This window comes from Biomphalaria glabrata, chromosome 9 (genome assembly GCF_947242115.1).
Source record: "Biomphalaria glabrata chromosome 9, xgBioGlab47.1, whole genome shotgun sequence".
NCBI lineage: Eukaryota > Metazoa > Mollusca > Gastropoda > Planorbidae > Biomphalaria > Biomphalaria glabrata.
Genome location: NC_074719.1, coordinates 37,571,246 through 37,593,255, shown reverse-complemented (window position 1 = coordinate 37,593,255; position 22,010 = coordinate 37,571,246). Strand labels below are relative to the sequence as shown.

Sequence of the window (22,010 nt, the reverse complement as noted above, 5' to 3'; positions counted from 1 at the left end):
GCATGTTAAAAAATACACTCTTGTCTTTATACATTTTAAATTTACAGTGATCAAGATCTAGATCTATCTAGTTAAGGCCTAACCTACATTTTTTCCTGGTTTCTGGTAGATTTATAATCGCTATTACTACATTAGCTAGTATTTTTATTTTATATTGCAGTTTTAAGCACATTTCATTATAGATTCTAAATAAAGTAACCATTTTAAAATAAACATAAATGATAAAGCTAAAAAAATCTATGATTTTCTTAAATTCTTTTATTCCTATTAGTTTTAGTCGTTAGTTATCTATAGCACAATTTAGAGAGTATCATGTAACTAAAACAAACATGGCTTCCGAGGTTCAGAATTTGGATGAAAATGAAAAGAAAATTGTAAATGAGTTCTGTCATCACCTGGAAAAATCAAAACAACTTTTCAATGGCTTAAGGTATTAAGTAATACATAACAATTTAAAATATTTAATCAATACATTTTTGCATAAAATGGAAAAAAAAATCTAGATAATGATATCTAAAAATCTTTGTTACTTCTTACTTTAGTTTAGTTTGTACTTTAACTTTAAGTTTAGTTAATCTAGATCTAGTAGTCTCTATGACTCAGTGTCTCAGTCAGTGAGTAACTCAGTAAGTCTTTACTTTAACTTAAGTCTTTACTTTACTCTTTACTAGTCTTTACTCAATTACTGTCTTTACATTTTAGACTAGAATTAGTAGTATTAGTAATAGAAGTAAGATTAAAGAAGTGACTAGGACTATGCATGGGACTAAATCACTAAATGAATGCATGATGTGCAGGATGTAATCTTCTTTTTTTTTGAAGTAACGACTATCTATATTATATAAGATAAGAAGATCAAGAGTCTAGACAGAATCTAGACCTATATCTAGTAGCGATGTTACAATATCCATGACACACCCCTTTTTTTTTAGGTCAAAAAAAATGTTTAGACTTTTTTCTGACATTTTTGGACACACCTCAAAGGCGCACAACATAAACCTATTAATTGAATACTTCTTTGTAAAAGAGTTATAGTTTTCGATTGACCAATAAAAATGGCGACGGGAAACAAAATTACACTTTCCCACGTGGAGTAGAAGGTTATAAAAAAATTTTATTAGACCTAAATAATGGTTCGATTTCCCTGTGTATTATTTAATTGTTTGACTCTCCATTATTGTAGAGCATTTCTCTGGCTAAATTTCAGCTGACATTGATTTATTTCTGCAGTTATGCATTTTGAAATAGATATAGATTTAGATCTTAGCTTATGAGTATATAATATGCAGCTTTGTGTTCACATATTTTAATAACAATAAACTTTCATTTGAAACATGTTATTGAACTAGTTGTTTAATATAATATAAGAAATGGCAAGCATATCTATTCTTCTTCTTCTTCTAGCCAGCTTTATTGCTGCTGAGCTGTGATCTCTTTTGCAGATTGTGCCAAGGAAAAAAAGTGTGCTGTTTTCTTCAGTTGTTCAGCACTGCCGTACAGGGTGTTGGTTATGTTGGGCTGTAGTGGAAGTAGGGTCTGCCTAAGGTGGATTAGGGAGGGGCATTCAAAGAGGATATGGTTTACGGTTTCAAAGGGGTGGGCGCAATGTCTGCAAAGGGGTAGTTGTGTGGAGTTTATTTTGTTCAGGTGGTAATTTAATTGTGGTGTGTGTCCTGTTCTTAGTTGGAAGATTGTAGATTGTTCTTTGCGGGGGAGGAAGTTAATACTGTCCAGTTTGTTAGGCGTAGTCATTTCTCTGTACTTGGCTCTGCCTGTGTTTCCTGATGCCCATTGGTTGAGCCACTCCTCTTTGTGATTGTTGACTAACATTGACCTTAGGGTGAGGTAGTTAACAGGTCTATCTGGTTGTTCCATAGATGAACCTGCCTTTGATAGCTTATCTGCCTTTTCATTTCCCATGATGCCAATGTGTCCAGGGATCCACTGTAGTGTAATATTGATATTTAATTTTGATATCATCTGGTGGATTATCACAATGAGTGTTGTCAACTCTCTTGGGCTGTTTGAGGTGCTGCTGTTAAGTGCTTGCAGAGTAGATTGGGAGTCTGTAAAGACAACAATATCTGATGGTGGTTGCACTCCTTCATATAATTTGTTTTCCACTGTCTGGAGTGCTATGGTAATTGCCTCAATTTTGGCTTGGAAGTTTGAGCAGTAATCACCACAGGGTGCGCTTATCTCAAAGTGTTTATTTTTAGGGAAGACCAGGAAGGCACCAAGACCAGCATTGATGGTAGCTTTGAAAGCCGATCCGTCTGTATAAAAATGCAAAATACTTAGCTGTAATAAATGAAAAACTGTCATGGAATTCCCATATTGATGAAGCTATAAAAAAATTAAACAAAGCATTAGGGTTTATTAAAAGATTTTTCTACAAATCAAAGAAGAACATAAAACTAAAGAGTTATTTAACCTTGGTTAGGCCAATAATAGAATATGCAGCCTCTTTTTGGGACCCCCCAACTCAAGAAAACATTTAAAAAACTGGAACAGACACAAAAAAGAGATTCATGACAAAAGAATATTCACATTTGACTAGAGTAACACCTTTAGTAAAATCACTACATTTAGAAATCCTTCAGGATGGAAGACTCAAAAGTAAAGTAGCAATTATACATAAAACACTGAACCATAATCTTCAAATACAAAAACAAAATTTAATAAATACTCAGAAAGGCACAAAGATAAAGGCACATTCCTCGTTCCATATGCTAGGACAAATTTGTACAAATGCTCCTTCTTCCCTAATGCTGTAAGAGCATGGAATGGGTTGCCTGAGCTAGCCAGTAAAACCAGTGACTTAGCAGAATTTAGGTCATTGGTGAGAAAATAATTGAGAAATAAACATTACATGCAACATAGCAGCATTAGAGCACAATGGTTACAGAGAGAAAAGGTAAATAAAATTTGATAAAACATGGGCTCCAACAACGACTCCAACCACAGATCTCTGACTTGTCATTTCTAAGCATTATTACCAAGTCAAGGTCTGTGGTTCAGGTCCTCAGCTGAACCTTTGTTTTATCATATTTTTTTTCCTCCCTCAAACAGTTTCAAACAATAATTCTACAGTACTTCTATTACATGTTATATTAAGTCTAATAATGTACATTCATCAATTGATTTTAAAGTTTGTTTTTTTCCTTCCATAGTAAGACTTTGCCCCCCCCCCCCTTTTTTTTGTGTGTGCCAGTGACAGGTAACCCTATCAACTAGGTGAAATACTAGATGTGACACAGTACGAAGCAGATGTGAGAGTCTAGTAAAATGTTTTAAAGTGTGACAATGGAATGCAAAGTCTAGCTTTTAGAAAGATGACTTATATGAAGGAGTTTTTTTGTGTGTAAAGTATGAATGTACGGTACCTAAAAAAATGCCAGATTGGGGGTGAAATATATTGAAGGTTAATATTTTGTAACTGTTTCAGAGATTTACCACAGTATGGTCACAAGCAATGGCAGTCTTACTTTGGTCGCACTTTTGATGTTTACACAAAGTTATGGAAGTTCCAGCAACAGCACAGGTGAGAAGATGAGTAGAAAATATACCAACTTTTTAGCCTTATACTTTATTCTTTTGATTAGTAGTGTTCAATTTTTGAGCTGTAATTCAAATGCTTTTTGTTTTAAATAAAAAAAATATAAATAAATTGAAATGGATGGCTGCCTGTCATATATGATATGCACTCTGGACTGTACTAGTTAAATAAATTGAAATGGATGACTGCCTATCATATGGTGTCATATTGTATGCGCTCTGGACTGTTCTCTAAACAGTCCTGAGTTCAAACCCTCCCTGTCCCATCCTCTGCTGTTCAGCTGCAGGTTTGGACAAAATCCTATAGAAACATCCTAAACATGTAAAACAAGCATTCTTTTATATTTCTGTCTTAAAATATTCAGCTTTAAATTTTTTTAAAAGAAAATAATAAAAAGAGATGGAGATGTATATTTAAAATCTTGTAGAGAAAGTAATACATTAGTAAAGTTTAAATTTACTATTTTTCTAACAGGGCCATTTTGGATTCCAAATATGGTTTAAAGCGTTGGCAGATTGGAGAGATAGCTTCTAAAATTGGTCAGCTGTATTATCACTACTAGTAAGTTTTAGTCTTTACATTCATTATGCATTATATGTGTTATATGTTCAAAATTTGAACTATATATAAATACATTTATTGAGTGAGTTTTCTTGAAATGCTGTTTTCTTCAAGACATATATTTCTAAAAAGGGGGAAAAGTTTGTTGACCTTTTTCAAAAGCCTTCTGTTTGGACTGGTACTAGTGCTCCTTCTTCCCTAGTGCCATTAGACCAAAAGAGTTTCCTGATCAACTAGGAAAATCAACATCTTTAATTTGTAAGATAAGAATAAGATACTATGAGGATAAAAGGTGTATTGCACAATTAAAATCATACACTTTGTCTTCCACATTGATTTCCCATTGTATGCACAGTTGTTTTGTAATTATGAATTTCGGTTGGCCATTAATTACATTTCAATCTCACTTTGATATTTGCAGTCTGCAAATTGTCATATGAACAAATTTAAAATTTCATCAAGGTATTACATTTATTTGGAGGCATGGTGGCTGAGTGATAAAGCCCTTGGTTTCCAAACTGGGGGTCTCAAGTTCAAATCCTGCTGAAGACTGGGATTTTTAATTTTGGGATCTTTGGGCGTCTCTGAGTCCACCCAGCTCTAATGGATACCTGACATTTTTTGGGAAAAAGTAAAGGCGGTTGGTCGTTGTGCTGGCCTCATGACACTCTCATAAACCTAGGCCACAGAAACACATCACCTTTACTTCATCTGCCTTATAGACCACACAGTCTAAAAGGGGAACTTCACTTTACTTATTTTACATTCAACTTTTTTTTTTTACAATTTTATTGTAATGTCTGTGGCATTTTGTGTCTCGAGAGATGATCTTTTCCCTTTGCAACTTCTTGTGTGACTAAAGAGGCCAATCCTTGATACACAGCTGCGGTCACAGGTTGGGTATATGTAATCACCAGGTGCCATTGCATTTTCACCCTTCTTTCTGCTTCTGTTGTGTATGGGATTTGCATTCTGAGATCCTTCCTTTATGCTCTCTCTCCATGTGGATCTATCCAGTGCCACTTTTTCCCAGCAGCTAGTGTCGATTGAAGAGCTTCATGTCGCGTTTGCATACATCCGTATATCATAGAAATGGGTGACCAGCAGCTCTCCTGCCTTCTATTAGATCGCCATACAGAATGTCTTGTGGAAGTCGACCTACTGGCATTCTACGAACGTGGCCAAGCCAAGGCGTCTGCTGCTGATAACAGAGTCCTGGCACCTTGCTCTTTGTAGCACTTCCTCATTGGTTATCTTATCTTGCCACCTTATTTTAAAGATCTGCCTTAGGCATCGAAGTGGAAAACATTCAGCTTTTTTTCCTGCCATGAGTAGGTTGACCATGATTCTGTGATTCACTTCCTTATAGCAAAGTGCTAATCACACAGGTCCGATAGACTAAGGCTTTAGTATTATTAGTCAGCAATATGTTGTCCCACACTCTTTTCTGCAATGTTATTGTAATGTAGTAGAAATATAATAGTGCCTTCTTTTTCTCTTTCAGTTTACGAACCAGTGAAACTAATTACTTAAATGAATCTTTCTCATTTTACTCAGCCATACGAATGAGAGCTTACTATTCCAAAGCTAGCAAAGAGGAAAGGTAATTGGGTGACTGGCATCTAGAATTAGGCTTCTAGAAAATGTGGAAATTATTTGTGTCAGTTATATTCAACTTAATTTCAGTTCTTTACACAATTTTCCCGGTGGGGCAAAAATTTATTATTATTATTATTATAGCTTTTATATAGCGTTACTTTCATGCTTATAGCATGCTTAGAGCGCTTTTGGTCCAATCTCATTTGTGGACTAGTGGGGGGGAGGGGGTATCTAGGAGTTGGTTTTCCGTGCTGCCTTTAGGCACTCAGTAAACACAACTCTGCCCGAGTCGGGTGTCGAACCTCGAGCCCCCTTCACAGGTAGCCAAGCCAAGTTCAAGCGCACTTGGCCTCTCGACCGCCCTTGGGTGGGTGAAGATGAGTTCCCATTTTTAAGTTTGCAAGTTATAAATATAGTGAGCTTACCATCAGCCCAGTAGATGTTTGCCACATTAATAATATCCGTAATTTTCACAAGGATTTTAAAATTAATGTTCAAAATAGCTTTTAATTACCACTAGCGTTATGTATTTGATTAAATATTGACATAGGCCTTTAATTTCATTATCTTCTTGTTTGATTTTTTTTTTCAATCAATTTAACACTGATTAAACAGTGATTGTTGTTTGTTTTTCTTTCAGGCCAGATCTGATGGTGAAGAAGCTTCGCTACTACGCAAGGTTTATAGTAGTGTGCCTGTTGTTGAAGAAGATGAAACTAGTCAGAGATTTAGTGCGGGTATGTGTCAACAGCAAGTTACAGTAGCTCTCAATTAAGTCTGAAAGATAAAGCCATTGTACAATGGAAACTATAAATGTACTAATATCTCTTAAATAGAAAAAGAAAGTTGTTTAGAAATTACATTAAGGAACAATAGATTATTTTATTTTTTTTATTTTTTTTCACTAATGTATATGGAAATACTCAATGGAAGTCACTCTGAGAAATCTTTCAGACTTTAAAATGTAAAATTCCAAGGACCATTATCAGAAAAAAATGTATTTACTTAAAAATAACAGATTCTAAAATTCAGGGCACTTCATAAAAGCCAAAATACTGTTAATTATTGATCGTTAAGGATATTTAGAAATACTTAGGCAGAAACTACCTTACTTCTTATACATTACTTAATACCATTTTATCCAGGAACTAGCTAAACAGATAGATGACTACACGGGTACATATGAACCTGAGGATCAGATGGAGTGGAATCTAGTGCTGGGTGAAATAAAAGCTTTCATTGAGGTTTGAAACTGTAAAACAACTTTTCACTTATGATAGTATTTTAAATTAAAGTAGTGAATCATCTTCACATCTATCTCTATATTTAATTTTCTTCATGGCTCAACAGTTCAGATAAGAAGAAGTAAAGGAAAGATCACTCTTTTATTTCTGCAAGTCGGACTAGAGTTACCCACGTAACTTGAACAGCGAAAAATAAATAACAGGGCCGGACTTAACCATTGTGGATCCCTAAGTGAAACGTATTTTGCGGGGCCAAGTTTTGGTAGGGATATGGATAATAAGTGAAAATTAAGAGTTTTTATTAGAAAATAAATTTGTCTATGCATTTATTCATTCTTTACCACATACAGAATTACTTTACAAGCCTTGCGTGTAGCGAAGTCATACAGTACATCAGTGATGCCCAACGTTATACGGCCTGCGGGCCATTTTAATTTTCGACACTCGTGTCGCGGGCCACATCAACAAAAGATACACAAATATGAAATAGAGAATAGTTGCGATAGACCTTGCAGTCTATAGGGCAAATGATGTTAAGGTCATCTATTTGTTTCTTTGACCCATGGTTAACCAGGGTTTCATGTAGCCAGCACACGACCAACTGCCTTTACTTTCCCCAACTAATGTACGGCACCCATTAGAATAGGGTGGACTCAGAGGCGCAAAAAGATCCCGAAATTAAAATCAAATTCTTCACCAGGATTCTTACTGGGAACTCGGTTCAGAAGCCAAGCGCCGTACCGCTCAGCCACCGCGCCTCGAAATAAAGAATAAACCATTTTAAATTGTTTTATTACAATTCCTGTGGCTCCATTAGGCTTACGTACACCCATAAGCTAATTACGTAACAAGGATTTCAGGTGTCTTATAACTAAAAAAGATTTTCTACTAAATTAAATGCTTGTAAACATTGTGATCCTACCCAGCAATTGTTTTCGAAAATGTGCAAGGTTTCTGTAGACATCACGGCGTAGAAATTTATTGTCTGTATTGCTCGAAATTTCTCAAGCAGGGAAGTCCAGCTTAGTAAGTTACAGTTGGTGTCACTCTTCAGCGGCAATAGTAATAATTTAAAAATCTGCTGCTCTGTCCTTTAGTTTTAAATGGAGATTTTCACCAACATCGTCCACTCATTTTGCAGTTGTCATGCCACAAGGGCTGACAGCTTCAACTTTTTTTTTTCAGGTCGATTTTATTCTATCACTGGTAGCAAGAATTTTGTATGCTTCATTTCTCTTCTTTAAATTTGAGCAACTTTGTAGCCTCCATGACAGACGACTCACTTTCTTGACTTCTTGGTAAATATTTTAGTCAATCGCTGCTTCTAGGCGTAACTTAGCAAACTTTTCTTAGCGGCTATAACCAACAATGCCACCATATTTTTGTAATGGTTTGTTTTAGAAAGACTATAGATTAGAATGAATCCATCAAAGAAAAATTCTTAACATTGAGAAAATACATTTTTCAACCTTTTCTTTTTTATTTCTACATTTTGTGCCGATGTTTAGGCAGGCCGGTCGGAACCACGTCGCGGGCCGGATCTGGCCCGCGGGCCGTAGTTTGGGCATCACTGCAGTACATCATAAAATTCTGTTTCCTACATAGATCACGCTCAAAACAAGAATTACCAAATGTTTCAATCTATCTTCAAGAATTGTTGACCTCAAGTAATTCTTTATTAGTTTGAGGCACAATTTAAGCTTCTTCCACCAAATTCCACAATTACGGGTATTGCATAATGCCTTTTTTTTTATCGTGCCTTAGGATTGGTATTTTCCATATCAAATGACATCCTAATATGACAATTTTTGTCTTCATATTTCAGGAGATTTCCAGGAGCTCCTTGTAAATCAGGAGGCCAGGGGAAATCTATTAGAAGTTATAAAATCGTTTAATTTATACACTTGAATTAGCGCGGGTCCTATGAAAGTGCGGGGCCCACTGCGGTCGCATAGGTTGCAGTGGCCTAATGCCAGCCCTGCAAAATAGCGGCGTATGCTACGTCGTGGGTCAACTAGTATAGTATATTTATCTTGTGGATTATGTGTGGGGGGGGGGGAGATCATAGATGATATCAATTGACCACAGTTAAGAAAAAAATGATTTTAGTGACTAGTAGAAACAATGGATTATCTTAATTGTATTTTTAGGCTGACAATCTCATCAATGTAGTGGATGTAGACTCATCATCCATAGTTCTGTCTCATCGCCTGACACCTCTGAACACACCCCCTTTGGAGAAGGGGACACCCGTGTATCTTACCTTACAGGAAGTACTTATAGTAGGAAACTGTCATGAGCAGGTAACTTCAATTTTGTTTTTTAATTGCCTTCAGTGCCTAGTTTAGTTAAGAATCATGAGGCCATTTACCAAATACTGATAGGGCAATAATATGGATAAATGTTTAATTATTGTATTGAGATAAAGCTACCAAATCTCTAGAACAACAGATCCATTTTTCTTCTCTCAACCCATTCTAACCGCTTTCTAATTTCAGAATATTATAATATTTAATACCTGATGGGATAATTTTATAAACAAACTACGTCAAAAGGAAGTATAAGCCATGCAACTGCAAAAAAAATTTTTAAAGCTGAACAACTGAAGAAAACAGCACACTTTTTTTCCTTGGCACAGTCTGCAAAAGAGCTCACAGCTCAGCAGCAATAAATCTGGCTAGAAGAAGAAGAAGAAGAAAGCTTCCAAATTAAGAAACATTTGCAAAAGTTGTTTTTTTTAATGGATTTGTTTACACTATAAGTTTTGATCATTTTAGCTAGAAATTATTTAAAATCTTGTCAAGTTAAAAATTTTTTTAATAATAGGAATTCGTAACAAATATTACCATCTACCTGTTTTTACAAAGCTTTTATCAACTCTCTCTGTCTGGTATAAAGCTAGATCATATTATTTCTCACACATCAATTCTCTGATGAGTTTGAAACTTTGCACCATTATTCAGTGGCAAAGATAATAAATGAATCAATTAAAAAAAATTACTTTTAATTGTACACATTCTTGGATCAAGTTGAAACTGAAAACAATTATTCATTATACCTAACAAAACATGAATCAGTAACAAATTATTGGTAAATAATTATTTTGTTTGATATAAAAAGGGAAATAACTTCTACATTAGTGAGATTTATAGTTATTAAGTGAAGTTCCTTGTATAAACTTTTTAAAATGTATTTTTATATTTTGCTTGTTAATTATTATCAAAGCTAGATTGATGGTGCTTTCTTTTCAGGTCAAATTCAGTGAGTTAACATTGGATATGTTCAGGATGTTACAGTCATTAGAGAGGGAGCCTCAGGATGATCTGTCCAACCAGATTTATGACAACTCCCCAGCTCCTGGTAGAACACCTTTTGTAAGTGGGCACATGAATATATGTAATAGTCAAGTCATATTTTACTTTTATTTTAGATAGGTAAGTTAAGTTTTACTTTTGTGATCTTTAATGTTAAGGTCAGTTTTTTATTTTTTTTTAGGCCCACAGATAACGAGGGTGACATATGGCCAGCTAAATGACTAACCTGTTTTACATTTTCCCAACTAATGTTAGATACCCATTAGTCTTGGGTAGTATCTGTTACACCCTACAAAATCATAAAATTCAAAATCTCAGTCTTAAGTGATATATGAATCAGATACGCTCGATTTCGTAGCCAGTGTTTTACACGTCAGCCACCACACACCATTTTCATGATAAATGGCTATATATATGTCTTGATTCCTTATTTATAATTACTGGAGCTGTCTTAAATTATATTTTTTATAAAGTTATAGTATTTATAATATTTTAATTGCTTACCAATCTCTATTGTAAATATTTCATATATGTTGCTGATCTTTATAATTATATAATTGTATTAGAAATTAACTTTGTAAACTAGGGAGTACTGGTATTTAAAAATATTATTCTCTCTTTGTGATCAAAATAATATATAATAGTTTTTTTTTCTTTACTTTTGAATCCAGGAGAATGGTGACCGCACCAACAAACGAGATAACCCACACAAGTACCTTCTGTACAAGCCCACTTATGGGCAGCTCAACACATTCCTGGCATCAGCGTTCAAGGAACTGCCACCCAACGGTGCCATGGTCTTGTATATATCTGCAGATGGTTGCCCAGGCAACCAGAAGCACACAGATGATGGTAAGGCTTTTGATAAACTGTCAGTTTACACACAACTTAATGCTGCACTTTCAAATTTTTCAAAGATGTCATGAAAAAGGTGGAGAAATTGTAATTGCTGGTGACCATAGGATATATATGTGCTTATTTTTGTCCATAACTAATCAAATATTAAAATGTATAATATTTCAATGAAGAATGCAATGTTTTAAAATGTATGTAGGAATATGAATCTTATGTTATAAGTAAAGTAAAGTTCCTCTTTCGAACCTTGCAATCTATTGCGCAGATGATGTTAAGGTCATCTGTTTCTTAGGCCAATGTTAATGAGCAGGGTGTCATGTTGCCAGCACAACTAATGTTAGGTACCCATCAGAGTCGGGTGAACTCATGGGTGTCCTAAAAATCCTGAATTTCAAAATCTCATTCTTCATCGAGATTTGAACCCAGTACCCCAGGTTCAGAAGCCAAGCACTTAACCATTCAGCCACCATGCTCACCAGTCTTATGTTAAAGGAGGCACCCTAATTTTTTAACAACCTAATATCTTCCCACAGCTGCCTATGATCTTGGAGGTGTGATCACTAACAGTAGGAAAGAGGGCGAGAGCCAGCCTAAAGGCAAGAAAGGAGAGTTCTACAAGGAAATGCATTGGTTAGTTTGGTTTATTTGTACACTGCATTGATGTAGGTTGGAAGGACTTATTTTGTAACAGTATTTGTATTTGAACTTTGTTAGTTCATTGTAAACATTGTTATTAGGATTTATCATAACAAAAAATAAGTATGCAGGATTTGAACGTGGGACCCTCGTTTTGGGAAATCAAGCCCTTTACCACTCAGCCAATGTGCCTTCTTAAGTTTGGATAGAGGCACCTTAAATGTTCTTCCATTTGTAAAACTTTGATTCCTGCTCTAGTTACTTGTATAGAAGATTGGATCAAGCCTAATTAAGGTGTTAATGTTAATGGTCTTGTTTACAGTTTGCATCCAGGAGACTTGTATCCCTACACAAGGAAGCCATTATTTTTAATTATAGACAGCAGCAACAGCTCAGCATTTCAGGTGGGAGACCATGATATATGTCATTGATCTTTTTATGTAGAGACAGTAATACAATAGTCAAGACTAGTCTTATTGGTTTTTATGGAGAGACCAGAAAAGGCTTTTTGGTCTTGAGAATGTTATTGAATAGTCATGGCTAGTCTTATTATGAAAAGATCAGGATGAAATATTAGGGAATAAAGTCTGGCCCTTAATGAAAGAAAACTGCCTCTTTGGCTATAATGGGGAGACCAAAATAGAATCTTCTCGAGCAGTCAAACCTTGTGGCACATTTAAGTTTGATAGATCCAGTGTTCAATATAATTGTTTGCTTTCAGCTGTGGGAAAATATATGCCTCACACTTATATAGTATTTGAAAAAATCTAATTAGTTAATTTAATTAATGACAACATTTAACTAATGTTGTTTTTTTTTTGCATCAAAATTTAATTGGTTTAAAGGAATTATTCAAAAAGACGTTATTAACTGAGACATTATCTAATTGTTTTATTTCATTTTTAGAATTTCCCCAACCTGTTTGGCCAGCCTTTAGTCTGTCTGCTCTCCCCTGAGCAAGTGCCAGTTACAATGCAAGGTAAGAAGTTTATACACAAAGAGAGTACTCTCTCTCAAATCTTGGGTGATTGTGCAAGTGACCTAGTTTTAGTGGCATATTCTTGAGACTCTATTACATCTAGCACTGTTTTAGCTGATCTTCTATTATCCAGATTTACACTCTTTGTATAAAGATCACTATTAAAGTAAAGTACCCTTTTTTATGTTTTTTTTCAGTAGATGTTCCTTAGCTCCATACTTTTCTTGGAGCTTCAGTTTCGATAACATTTTGTTGAAATAGTTGTTTATTAAATAAAGCTTATTATTCTTTAACTAATTTTATAATGTGATTTTCTTATTCCCTTTGTTTTATATGGGAAATATTTGGATTTTGGGTGGTTTTCAGAATGTTTAATGATTTCCTTAGAATTCTATCTTTGACCACGCAGTCACTTGTGCAGATTTTCAGTACTTTTGGAATCTTTGATGGCTATCAAAAAAAAAAATCTTATCAGAACAGTTTTAATGTCAATGTTCCCTAGAAAAGTCTATTTAGATACAACAATAAGAAAACGGCGTGTGCCTCAAGTCAGTCAATCTCTGTTCAAGTAAGTTTAGTACTCAGTTGTTCAAGCTGTCTACCAATTTAATGATCATTTAGTCTGTTTTGCAATAAAAAAAAAGAAACAGTACTGGTATCCCTTTCAGAGCGTGCAATATATGGGGCTGATATTGTAAAGGTCATTTGTTTCTGTAGCCTCCGGTTAATGAGTATGTCATTGTGGCTATTACTGTGATTTTATACTTTGTTTCATTATTTTACTTTTATTATTCTGTATATTTAGCTCAAAAGGACATTAGTCGTCCAATCCTACATCACCTGTGTGTATTTGAGTATATAACTTTTACAAACCTGTGTCTTGTTGTTCATTTGATAAACTATTATCACACCTATGCTATCAACAATGAAGGCTCTCCAACTAAACCATTTGTGTCTGTCACCCAGTGTCTTCCTATTTTTTGTTTTAGATCAACAGCTGAAGGGTAACTTGTTTACACTGTTTCTCCACTGTCCACTCATGGCCATGTGCTGTGTCTGCAACATTGGAAACATTCCTGTCACTCTGTGGGACAAGTGCCAGACTCAGGTGGACAAGTTTGTGGCGGATGCCTCCAAGTTGTTCAGCAGAGCCAGAAAGCTAGGTGAGTGATGCAGAGCTTTAATCAACCAAAACAGCATCTTAGCACTAATACAAACATACTGGGTAAGCACTATTTACCACCTGTAGGTGGCGTTTTTTTTTTAAATTTGTTTTTTCATGTTTTGTTGAATTTGAATATTCAAAATGTAAAGGTTTGCTAATTATGAAACAGCACAACATTGTCAGGTTTATTGCATCTGTTATGTTTAATGGGTTGGTATTTTATAGTCTGTAGTTGAAGACACCCCATATGTTTTATGGTTTAATGTTTTATATGTTCAGTTTATTTGATCTTTTATGTTTAATATATTTTGGTTTTTAGTTTAATGCATCTTTTATGTTCCATGGCTTATGGAAATATAGTGTTATTTTCTTTTTATAGGTTGTAGGAATGTTCCAAAAATTAGTTTTGGATTAGGTAAATAAAAAATTGTTTTTTTTTATTTGTCCAGACCATGCCTATGTTCAGTTTCTTGGAGATGATTTCTTGCGTCTGCTGTTACTTAGATTTGTTTTCTGCTATATTGTCCTCATTTTACACAGAGGCTTTAAAGTAAGTATTTTTTTACTTAACTTCATTGAAGTTCATATTTACTGTTTTATCATCATTATTAGTTTGTATGCCGAGTGCATTCTGGTCAAATCATTTTTTTTTTTGTGAAGGTGTGTGTGTGATATCTGGGATGTGTGAATGAGTGGTAAAACCTCTTGGCTATCTATCGAGGGGGCTTGAGTTCCAACCTGACTCAAGCAGAATTGTTTTTGCAGAGCGCCTAAAGTTGGCACAAATACCTTCTCCCAGATACCCCTCCACTCCCTAATCCACAGGACTTGGTGGCTGAGTGATAAAGTGCTTGGATTTTGAACCAAGCGGTCTTGGGTTCGAATCTAGGGGAAGACTGGGATTATGAATTTCATGATTTTTAGTACATTTGTGAGTACATCTCTAATGAGTACTTGACTTTAGTTGGGGAAAGTAAAGATGGCAAGGTTTGAAAGGAGTGTTGGATGTTCCCTGGTCCACAAAAAAGATTGAACCAATTCGCTCTGAGCATGCTATAAGCATGAAAGTTGTGCTTTAGAAAAGCAATAAAAAATGGTTTCCATTCTTCATTTAGGTCATCAGACACATATTGAGTTTAAAATTTCCAGTCTACATCAGGATTCAAACCCCATCCTCCCAGGTAGTCTATTGCTTTATGATATCACTCAGTCTTGAAAGACACACACAGTTGCAGACCTATTAAGACTTCAGTATTTGCGTCCATGTTGCTCACCTTCTAAAATCTAAAAATCTATTAAATTGCCAACATAGCTTGAAATGAAACACTGTATTTCAGGGGCCTAGCTACTATCCCGCTTCACATCCTGCATTGCCGACAGATGAAATCTTGGAGCACCCGACGCTGTACAAACTTGTCCTCGACCTTGCCACCATGCTAGAGGTGCGAAGCTTGTTTGCAGAGCCCGGGGATGTGGATATATCAGCATGAGTGCACAGGAAAAACTGTTCCTTGTAATTTTGTGTACTTTTTTTTTTATATTCCGAACATGAATAGAAATAGAAAAAGAAGAAAATGTGTCAAGAGAAAAGGCACTGAGTATACTCCAGTACAGGAACTAACCAAACATTGAATTTATCCGTAAAGATATATTGTTTCTCCTCTTCGTTGTGATCACATTATTGTATTGAGCGGAATGTGTGTAGAGAATGCAATTGTCTTGTCCAGTTTCATTCAGCCATGTCAATTATTTATTGTTCATCCAGAATGAGATTTCCTTCCACTAGACATTGTAAAGATATTATTTTATTCTGTTTATTATTTAGACCAGTGGTTCCCAAACTTTTTTCCCCTACGGAACACTTTGCACAGCCTGAGTATTTAGTGGATCACTTTGCTTATTTTTTTTTAGCAGAGATTACTTTGTGTGGTGGTCTACTAGTTAGTTATTCCAGTAGTTTGTGGAACACCTATTCAGACCTTGTGTTCGTGGAACACAGTTTGGGAAACGCTGATTTAGAGATTGATCGGAATGAGGGTAAGAGGGGAGAGTTGATCATGTGTGTTAAAAAGACAAAAACCTGGTCTGCCATTCATTATACTGTTGTAGGACTTGTTTTCTAAATAGTATTTATAACATTTGTTGGTACTTTGCATATCCAGTGGGTCAAGAAGTGGACACATATCTTGTACTTTTTTGCAAGCTAATAGTACCATATTCTATTGAATCTAAGCCATGGCTGAATCTTAGCGTCACCTTATATTTTGGGGGGAAAACAAAGGTCTCAGCAGCAGATATTCCATCCCATGTTAGCACACAATAATAATGATGATAATAATAATCTTTATTATCCGTGAGGAAATGTGTTTTACAATTGTGCATTTAAAAAAACAATACATGATTAGAGCCAGCATTTGTACAATAGCACACAAGATATACATTCATACCCCAGTTTTTCTTTAACATTACTTGCGAAATACCTTTGTCATCATCATCATGGTACCCATTCACCCTTATATTGTACATTATGTCTAAACCTAACGGAACTACAAAGTCCAAGTGGCAAGAGATAGTTTTGTCAAAAAAAGTATGCAGCAGAGAAGCAGAGCACTGACTTCAAACCATCTTCCTCTAGTCATAAAGATGATGCATACCTAGTCATTGTTAATTTAGCTTCTTTTCTATCTAAAAATTGTCTAAGTGTTATTTTGAAATCTTATTAGTAAATATGTTCTTTTCTTAAACAAGTGGCTGTGACTTGTCAGTTAATTTACAAGTTTTTAGTTTGCCAGCACTAGCTGTGAGCAAAATGTAAACCACCTGCCAACTTCAGGCTCTACAAAAATAAAAAAAAGGATGCGGCTTAGATTTGATAGAATATGGTAATTTGTTACAACATTCCTCCATCATATTTTGTTGAACACAAAAGCCAGTTTAACAAGTATAAATAGAAACTTTGTTAACAGCTCCGCTGTTGAATAGATGGAACATTCCTCATTTTGACTTAGACTTATATATTAAGGTTATAGTGTTTTGTTCTCTTCCATAAAAGCATCAAATTGGGATTCATTGTCAATTTCTTTAAAAAAGAAGTAATTTTTTTTACCAACAGACCAGTGGACTTACCTTTTTTAGTTTGCTGAGTGTGATATCACATTTTTTGTTGTTTTACTTTGAGCTAGACTTTGTTTCTGTCACAAAAAAGAATTATACTTTATTAACTAAATTCTTAATGCTTAAATTTTAAATAAATGGTTAAAATGGATTATAATACCTAAATTTTAATTTGTGTAGCTTTTAACCCTTGGCCTACATTAAATGAAAAGAGGAAATATTAAGAGCAGGACATGGTATAAATTGTGCCATTCTTGTTTTAACTATAATTATATAATTATTGGTTTTTAGACTTTAAAGAATGAAAAATAATAAAATCTATTTTTAACAATACAGACCAATTTTTTTTAGATTTTTATATGGTGAGATTCATATCTGTGAGTCATAATTTAAAACATGTTCAAGAAGGATTTAGTTGACCAGCTCTCTACTTAAAGAAGAATTTATTAGATTTAAACTTTTTAAATACACAGTATACATGTACATTTTCACCAAATATATATCACTTAATATTGTAATAATGGTAGTATAATTTGTGTAGAACCATTATATAGATTACATTTCAGAAATCAGAACAAGTGAATACCAAATCTGAAAATGCTTAGTTTTATTCTGGATGTTAAATGTTAACTTCTTATATGGTTTACTATGAGTAAAAAAAAAAAGCATACATTTAGAACTGGATTGACCCTGAATAAAGAACTACTATCATTGAAAGTATTGTATTGTCTATAATTTAGCATTCCAAATTTAGGCAGAATAGCTAATCGACAAACCTGTTGAATTGGTCGTACCAGAGTATTAATTAAACTAACTTGCAGAAAAGTAAATTTAATATTTTTTAAATGAAATTCTCTTTTAAAAAGAGTTGCTTGGAATGGTTAGCATATACTATACAACACTGAAACAACAGATGATTTTATTTCGATTTTTTCTCATTAATGCCTTAACGAAATTAAGATTTATAACTTTTTAAAAAATATGTACTTTACAAACAGGTAGAATTATAGTTCTTATGTTTAGAAACTTCTTACATTTTAACAGCTAGGACCTAGGACAACCTTATGTCAGACACATTGACATTTGACAATGTCATTACATTTTGTTTTTGACTAAGTCGATTTGGATTTGTGGTGTTACTGTGTTAGAAATATTTTAAATTTGAGATAGTTGAATGAATGTATTTTTTTTTAAATGTGCTGTGACCCAAAGACTGACAGATTTATTAAATTCTGTTCACAAATCAGACAAGTTTTTTTTTTTTTTTATTTAAAGATTTGTAAACGTCGACATTTTGTTTTTATGGTAAGCTTGATGTATTTTAAAAAGCTCATTTATAAATACATATAAATATATTTCACATTTTGTTGTTTACTTGTTGTTAAGACATTGCTTGGAAACATGAAGTGTTTATTTTGTTTTAAGCCAGTATTGATGAATCCAATTTTTTTTTATATTTGATTTTTATTGTTTTGTTACTTTTTAAAACAAATTTAGTTGTACACATTTTGTTTTAGAAATGGGTAATTTTTGTTGTTGTTTATGTTGTTCTTTATAAAACGTCAATCTATATTTATTTATTTCATCGATAGAGTTTTAAAGCAATAAGTTTGGTTCGATACAGTGATAATGTTTATGGTAGGGTACACCTTTATATTTTACACCATAGCGGGTACATAAGATTTTCTTTATACGGATTTCTCAATTTAAAAAGACTGTCTCAGTGAGGGGGTGTGGAGGTTAAGTAGTAAAATGTTTGGCTTCTTTATCGAGAGGTCTCTTATTTAAATCCTGGTTAGTATGCCCCGGAGTCCTCCCAACTCATTAGGAAAATAAAGGCGGTCGTTGTGCTGGCCACATTCACGCTATTAATAATTAACAAAAATGAAAACTGGTATGTCAGAATCTCCTAAAGTATTTCAAGACAATTTGATCAATAACTATTTGTATTCTTATGAAGCTGAAATACTTTAAATGTAGTATCCAAATATTATTTTATATACTTTCTTGATATTGTGTTGACAGGGCAAATGATCTTGCCATGAACAGTGTGAACCCTATTGTTCTAAACAATCTCTAGCATAATACTTTCTTTTCAAATTCAAAGTGATATGATTATTTATATTCATTTATTTTTTTTTTTTTTTTAATTCTTTCATTTATAGTTATAAAAAAAAATATTTTATAATTTGTAATATCCAGGTATATATTCTCATATGCTATATGAACAATTATAATTTTTTTTTTTTACAAAACTTTTTTTTGTTTTGAATCAACTTTTCTAAAAATACATATATATTATTTCCAGTTTTTAACATTTGTTGCTTCTTCATCATTATTAAAAAATATTTTTTTTTTAGTTTTAAGGACAGTTCATGTGTAATTGTACACCACTCTGCCATCTCAAATTGCTGCAGTTAATACCTGTTTGCCTGTTGGAAGTATGGGCCAACCACAAAAATACATTGCCATCTTATATTTGAACCTTTCTATTTATAATTTGCCTTCCAATATCACTGCCAAATTTTTCAGTCAAGACTTATTTAATAACCATATTAAACTGATGCTAATTTTAATGTTGTGCAAATTTTATATTTATTCTTATTATATACAAAACTGATGAATCAAACTTAATTTTTTTTTCCCTTCACTCTGAAATCGTTTTTTTTGTTTACACAACAAAATTCTAAATATTTTCTGTCAATTTGGCTCACACTCAACATTACAAATAAACAAATGTATTTAATGAATTAAAAGTTAACTAACACAAAGTAAGAAATGAATATATATTCTAGAAGAAAAGTTGTATGTAAACTAATTACACTTTTTTTTTATAATCAATAAATTTTTTATCTTCAAAAATGAAAGTATTCTTATTTTAATATTCTTTAAGACTGGTAGCACAATTTTATATTGATTTGTTTTGCGAATTATTGGTGAAGTGCAATTCTTTTTTTTTTCTGTATTTGTATTTTAATTTTACTTTCAAACACCTTTTTTATTTTTAGCTTGAAAAAATGGGATTATTAATTAATTATTTTTTTAAAAGCTTTTAGCTAACTATAATTTGTATGTAAAGAAAGTGACACTGACATAGTGATATAATTTCTTACACCTGCAAACACAAAAGTTACTGAATCCAAAATCTACTTAAACCAAATTATCGAAATTTTGTATGCCCTTTGTCTCAGTTTTGTGATGTTGATGTTTTGAAATCCAAATCCATTCCTTATTATTTATTGCATGAGTGAAGAGAGAATGAATATTCATCCCCATTTCTACCACTTTCATCATCTTAAAATTATCTGTGTGTGAAGTTGTTTTTTAAATTTTTTTATTCCTCTATAAAATCTCTAAGTCATAAGTAAATTTTCAACTTTGTACTTTTCTATTGATAGTATTTATTTTTCTTGTGCTATTTATTAAAAAAAAATAAATTATTATTTACGTACGTAATAGTGTGGAACTTGACATTTGCTTGTACAGGTACATAGTTATTTATTTTGTTACTAGTTGGCTATCTGGAATAATATGATGAAAGGTGTTTAGAAAAAGAAAATATGAGCACTTGTGTAGGATCAAAATTTTGAATTTTGAAAATTTTATATTTTTTTCATTGTTGTGAAAATCCTGATTTAAACTCTTGAAGCCTAGTCATTCCTTATAAAGTTTTCAAACATTCTGTTTAAAAACAAAATGGGGTGAGGGGGAGGTTAGGCCAAAATGTTAACAAAATTAGTTTAGATCTTTTGTAAATATGGTGTACTAATGTTGTTCCAGAATAATTTTGTTTAATGTAAATTTTTTTTTCCTAAGTAGTTTTTTTTTTTTTCTTTTTTTTTTTTTTACAAATAATGTTGTTACATTTTTCTTTGTACTTTTGTATGCTTAACTATTTACATATATAAAAAAGAAAAAAATGGTTAATAAAAAGTGTCCATCCCGCTTAACCTTCTATGTGTTTGTTTTTCTGAAAGAATAGTTCATTTCATGTATGCTCACACAATTTAAGGTTTATGTTGTCATTAACAGCTGGACTAAATAGCTTCTAGGTAATTTGGAAAAACCTGCTTTGAAACTCAGTGTCACCTTAACTGAAGGGTTGTATTGATTATTTAAATGCACATCTAGATCTTTATAGTTGTAGAATCTAGATCCAGCTGTGTCCAATCCCCTATATCTTAAATTAAAAATAAAACAGATTTCATGGAATCACAACCTTGATATATAGATCTTAGCAGAATTTAAGTTACGGATTAACATGTATGACTAGATTGATACATGAAATGGGTAGTACCCAATAATCTTCTCTTTTGAAGTTACATCTGTAATTATAAGACGGCTATGAAGGTCTTGAGCCAACCGTGGTTTTCCTCGGCACTAGATTTAAATCTAGTTATAATATAGATCTAGATCTAATATAGAAAAAATGTGGGGTTAAGACACGAACACAATAAAGTAATAACAAGAAAAACATTTTAAAATACTTTTTAAAAAACAAAGCTTATACGAGTTGATAATTGTATCAGTTTGTTTGGATCAGTCTTGTAATAGGTCTGGACCAAAAACAATAAATCTTTTAGCGTGATTATAAATATTTTTACCCATTGTTTTTGTTTAGCACTATTTCATGCTTTTAGCTTTCTAAATACGCTATGATCCTATCACTTATTTGGACCAGTTGGAGAATTGTGGGAGTAGGATGAAAGAAAGAGATATCTGGATGAATTTTACAGTACTTGGTTTTAAAAGTATTTTTAAAAAGGGGGAACGTCACAACTCAGGCCAACATACTAATAAATCACTCTGCTTGTGAGGTACTAGAGAAAAGAGAAGATTGTTTAGTTATATATAATTGTTTGTTTCAATTTAGAGAGGTAACCTGTAAAGGGGATATCACTTTAGTCAAGTACATATTCTTTCCCTTGTTTGAGATACCAAACAAAATAATTATTTAAATAATTGGTTAATTTTGTTTATTGTG

The 22,010-nt window shown here is 33.1% G+C and overlaps 1 protein-coding gene across 1 annotated transcript; it reads left to right on the top strand.

Annotated features, from left to right (window-relative positions):
• The first annotated feature begins 86 nt into the window (after positions 1 to 86).
• On the top strand, positions 87 to 20,971 carry LOC106056348 (protein SCAI-like). Its single transcript, XM_056040275.1, has 15 exons — positions 87 to 430; positions 3,449 to 3,544; positions 4,034 to 4,120; positions 5,625 to 5,723; positions 6,360 to 6,456; positions 6,865 to 6,963; positions 9,114 to 9,266; positions 10,215 to 10,337; positions 10,949 to 11,129; positions 11,666 to 11,762; positions 12,091 to 12,172; positions 12,675 to 12,747; positions 13,737 to 13,910; positions 14,362 to 14,462; positions 15,250 to 20,971. The coding sequence occupies exons 1-15, from the start codon at positions 330 to 332 to the stop codon at positions 15,400 to 15,402; spliced, it is 1,716 nt and encodes a 571-aa protein (XP_055896250.1). The 5' UTR covers positions 87 to 329; the 3' UTR covers positions 15,403 to 20,971.
• Positions 20,972 to 22,010: the final 1,039 nt, after the last annotated feature.

What these genes read in the sequence shown, in the direction of transcription:
- LOC106056348 (XM_056040275.1), top strand. Translation starts at nt 330, where the DNA reads ATGGCTTCCGAGGTTCAGAATTTGGATGAAAATGAAAAGAAAATTGTA. An exon ending in CAGCTGTATTATCACTACTA is followed by an intron (nt 4,121 to 5,624) that starts GTAAGTTTTAGT and finishes TTTCTCTTTCAG; the next exon opens with TTTACGAACCAGTGAAACTA. An exon ending in AGTGCCAGTTACAATGCAAG is followed by an intron (nt 12,748 to 13,736) that starts GTAAGAAGTTTA and finishes TTTTTGTTTTAG; the next exon opens with ATCAACAGCTGAAGGGTAAC.